The 4697-nt window shown below is 40.4% G+C and overlaps 1 protein-coding gene across 1 annotated transcript; it reads left to right on the forward strand.

Annotated features, from left to right (window-relative positions):
- The first annotated feature begins 267 nt into the window (after positions 1–267).
- Positions 268–3791, forward strand: LOC122083694 (ubiquitin-fold modifier-conjugating enzyme 1). Its single transcript, XM_042651571.1, has 3 exons — positions 268–753; positions 2430–2491; positions 3471–3791. Exons 1-3 carry the CDS (start codon positions 421–423, stop codon positions 3598–3600), a joined length of 525 nt encoding a protein of 174 aa, XP_042507505.1. The 5' UTR covers positions 268–420; the 3' UTR covers positions 3601–3791.
- The last annotated feature ends 906 nt before the right edge of the window (positions 3792–4697 follow it).

A 4697-nucleotide genomic window follows, 5' to 3' on the forward strand; every position in this document is an offset into this window, starting at 1 on the left:
TAGAGCTTCAACCAAGCAAGCATCTTGACCGTTGGTGATGAACTGTCCATGTGTCATGTTCTGCACCTAGCAAAACATGGAAAAACAGAGATTGAAAACAACAGCCGATTTTTATCCGTGTTAAGGTGGGGTCTGTGCTTGAGTTCTCTCAGCTGTCGAATGCTGCGTAGCTGAAGAGGATCTGAATTCACAGCGGAGAAACCCGCATGGATTTCGGGTCAAACCGGTTCAGAAAAATGCCCATTAGGCATTAGCCGACGGAACTTCTCAGGAAGTCGACACCTTCTGGCGTACAGAGAAAACAAATAGAGGAACTGCAGAAACCGTCTTGGCAGGAAGGCAGAGCGGCAGAACGGCCGCCGGCGTGAGAAGAACGCAGATAGGATTAAGGTGTGGGGAAGGGAAGGTTAGGGTTTAGTAATGGAGGGTTGGGATCCGAACACCAAGTCGACACTTACCAAAATTCCATTGTTGACGACGAAGGCAGGTCCAAGGGACGGAGCGGCATGGACGCAGAGGCTGAAGGAAGAGTATAAATCATTGATAGCCTACACTCAGATGAACAAGTCTAACGATAACGACTGGTTCAGGATCACTGCCGCAAATCCTGAGGGGACAAGGTGGACAGGAAAGTGTTGGTACGTTCACAATCTTCTCAAATACGAGTTTGATCTGCAATTCGATATCCCTGTGACCTATCCTTCTACAGCTCCTGAGCTCGAGCTCCCTGAACTCGATGGAAAGACTCACAAGGTAAGATTTTCACCGTTCTTTGTCTTTTCATGTTCTTGATTCTATCGGTTTTCAAGAAAATTGTTTGAAAATTTTGGGTTATTGGGGTCTAGGAGGTGTGGAGTCTGTTTTCTAAACCGTATGGATTCATGGTCTGAACATTTGAGGTGGATTCCAAAAGGGAATGGGTAGATTCCCAAACCAATTTCATTGGTGGATTCCCATCTTCTTCTACTTTGTTCCCCCCTCCCCCTGGTTTCTGTTCTCAATGTATATTAGTTCTAGTTTCCAACCAAATCAGGTGAGACAGTTCATCTTCTTAATCTGTTATAGATCTATTTTACAGAAATCAACAGTCTTTGGAACTTCATTTGGCTATTCTGATTTCCAAAATATTGTTCAGTTTGCTTTCATACTTAGAGCTATAACTCGGCTGTTATTTCAATTCAGAAATATTCCAAAATATTTCCAAAATATTATTTTTCAATTCAGTCCTAAATCCCCTGTTTCGTACCTTCTGTTATCCACATGCAGACTCCCTGCTCTGTTTCTGTGCAAACCCCTACCAGTCCCAATTTTTCCCTTCTATCAACCATTGAAGTCTGCCATTTTTCGATCATCAAAACGCCTGATTACTGGGGTCACTCGACCCAAGTTTCTGGCCCAACAGTTACTAGTTTTTGAGTTGCAGAATTTCTCATATACTACCCTATTGCTGAACTATCAATTTTACTTATGTCTGTTCTTATCTCTTAAGTGTATGATCTGTTTCTATGGCCAAATTGGCATTGTTATCAGTATTTTCTTCTTTTCTATTTTTTCTGTTCTGTCCATTAAAGCCTTTGCAAACTCTGCCCATTCTTAACTAGGGTTAGGGTTTCACCTTGCACCACCTGTTTTCATATTTTTTTTCTTGAAAATTCTGCTATGTCCTATGTTATATTGACATCATTATTAATGGCTGCTATTTCCTATTTTCTACATTAGTTTGGGCCCTATTTCTTCCCTATCACAACTGGTTCCTATTGCGTAAATCCTAAGCGAGGGTTTGGGTTATTGTAAATGCTCATGCCCTCCCAACAAGAGCCAGCACCTTAATTGACATAAACACTACTCCCGCTTGCTCCTCTCCTTCCTAACCTGGCCTTACTCCCCTTCTTCTTGTACGACACAACTCAACTCAACTCAACTCAACTCAGCCTTATCCAACTAAATAGGGTTGGCTACATGGATCCTCTTTTGCCAGTCAACTCTATTCAAACTTTAAAGTTGGAGGATCCACGGTAAAAAGTTTACACCACCAGCTGCCGACGTGACGCACCAATCTTCCTCTTGTAGTATCATCAAATTCGTTAGGGTCACATGAGATAGTTATATGGCCATCTGCATAAATGTTTGCACCTGCGTGTGTGAATGTGTGTGGGATCACCAAAATTGCCTCCTAGTGCTTGTGTAGCCCAGCCTCCACTTTGGTTAGGGATCACCAAAATGTTCCATTCCCAAGCACTGGGTTAGGTTGGACTATATCAAATTTTCATGCATAATATTCTGACTGATGAACTAGAATCTGAAAAAGAAACTAGTTTCATTATTTCTCTATTTGGTGTGGATAATCTTCCATTTTCCTATATTGGATTCCTTCTTTACTTCCCTCCCTCCCCCAATCCTCCTAATGTTTTGGGCCTGTGGATGTTCAGATGTATAGGGGTGGGAAGATCTGCTTGACAGTGCACTTCAAGCCATTGTGGGCCAAAAACTGGTATGTTCGGAAATCTTTTCCATTCGAATTTTATAATACACATGATATCAAGATGCATGGAATAAAGTATTGCAAGTTTTGCTTTCTCTGGTTTTCCCCTTAAATATATATTTTGGATATTTTGCAATGCTTGTTCCATTTTCTTTTGACTCATTAAAGCCTCTGGATTAAAAATATAAAGGGCCGTTACATAGTGCTGGTCATCAGCCTATGTGGGGTCCTTGGAGGGTTTTGGAGATGGTCCTAAACTTTGGCATTTTTTGTGCAAAATTGGTTGCTCTGAAGACTTGAAACTGGGCATTTTCCCTTGCATCCCTAACCTTTTAATATTGCTCCAAGCAATGGTCCCCTGCCAGATTAAAAAATATGTTTTGGAGAATCTAGGGAATGTTATTGATTGATCACTTAAAACATGTTTCTGTTTTTGCACCATCTTCTAGTTTTTTAGCGAAATGTAGAACAAGCTTTACTTCCTTTAGTTTTCCCCTTAAATTTATATAGTTATGGGTGGTTTGCTACCATTGTCCCTTTTCTTTTTGCTGAATTCAATAGTCTCAGGAGTTGGGATTATAAATTTGTTTTGGAGAAAGCAAGGGACTGTTCTTAATTGATTACTGAAAACACATTGCTTCTTATCTTTTCCCCCTTTTTGAATTTTGGTTTTGCATTGTCTTCTCTTATATTAACGAGATTTGTAATTTCCTGAAGTCTCACTACCTGAAGTCCTGAACCCTGTTCGCTAAAATGGTAACACTGATATTTCACATTTTTGTTTGGTTTAGTTTATCAGGTAAAAGTAATTATCAGAATTGTTTATAGAATTTATCCCCATCACACACTCATCTCACTAGTATTTTTTGACAGACAACAGATACCTATGCTGATGTTTAACACTCCTTTCTTTCTTCTTTTTTTTTTTTTTGAGATTGGGTTTTGATAGGAATATTTAGTGTCTTGATTCTGTTTTTGGTTTTGGCAGTCCCAGGTTTGGTATTGCACATGCTCTTTGTTTAGGTCTTGCACCATGGCTTGCAGCAGAGGTGCCAATCCTTGTTGATTCGGGTATGATCAAGCACAAAGATGATGCAGCCTCATCTGCAGGCTCTTAGCATTTCCCATACTTTTAATGGCCACAGGCCCACAAATGTAATGGTTAACTCAATTAATCAAACAAATAAATATTGAGTTTAATGTAGCTGGATGTCCCTTTTAAGTGCAAAATATATTTGAGAAGGTACAATATCTATAAGGTTATTAAATAGTTCAATCTGAGCTTGAATATATCTAACTCATTAGGTTATTTGGAGTGAGGCTGTTCTTGTATGCTCAAGTATTCTAATTCCCCCCATTGGTCTAGTGATTATTATTTTTTGAATAAACTTTGTTGCAACTAAATCATCAACTCATCATACATTCATTTCCTACTCTAGATCCTGATATTGAAGAAGTCCTTGCCTTACATGCCAAATCATTTGCTAATCTAACAGCAGATCTACTAACTTTCGTAGTCACTACAGAATCAAAATTGGTGAAAAAGGACCGTCGTCTTTGAAGAAGGCAACAAACATTGTCCAAGGTCAAGACCTCTGGTTCTCTTTCTTAAGCCACTGCTCCATGCAATCGGACTGTGTCCTTAGGACCTTATCTGTATGCACTTTGCTTCATTCTGCTCTGATTCATTACTTTACCTCTCCCATTCGCTTGTTCAGCTGAACCTATATTTTCCATGATCAAAGAATATGATTGGTGTCATTTCCAGTAGTCAAGATTGATGCCCAACCAGCTTGGTTGTTTTGTTTGCTGCCATCTGTTTATCCAGTTGTCATACCAATTAGATCAGTTTCCACGTCCTACTTGGTGAATTTTGCAGGTTCAGCTTCCATAGCCTAGTTGGTGAATTTTTTGCAGGTGTATAAACTATCAAGTTAGATGGTGGGAGGGTGGTCCATGCTACGGAGGGAGGGTGGTCCATGCTACGGAGGAACCCTTGTCTTTTATTCTATTTTTCTGTCAAAATTGCTATTCCATTACATCAAAGTCTCGTACGCTGACCCACAAGACAAAAAGGATGGGAGGGAGCGGTTCTGAAGCAGGGAGGGGGAGGAAGGGGCGCATGCCTCGCGAGGGTGAAGTGTGATTCAATCCTGTGACCTGGAATGAGTAATGCTTCCCAACTGAGCAAGCTGGCAGTTTCTTCCCTCATCCA

The sequence above is a fragment of the Macadamia integrifolia genome, chromosome 7 (genome assembly GCF_013358625.1).
Source record: "Macadamia integrifolia cultivar HAES 741 chromosome 7, SCU_Mint_v3, whole genome shotgun sequence".
In the NCBI taxonomy this organism is placed as follows: domain Eukaryota; kingdom Viridiplantae; phylum Streptophyta; class Magnoliopsida; order Proteales; family Proteaceae; genus Macadamia; species Macadamia integrifolia.

Coding starts and splice junctions, on each gene's coding strand:
- LOC122083694 (XM_042651571.1), top strand. CDS start 421: ATGGAGGGTTGGGATCCGAACACCAAGTCGACACTTACCAAAATTCCA. Junction 754..2,429: donor TCGATGGAAAGACTCACAAG/GTAAGATTTTCA, acceptor GTGGATGTTCAG/ATGTATAGGGGTGGGAAGAT. Junction 2,492..3,470: donor CCATTGTGGGCCAAAAACTG/GTATGTTCGGAA, acceptor TGGTTTTGGCAG/TCCCAGGTTTGGTATTGCAC.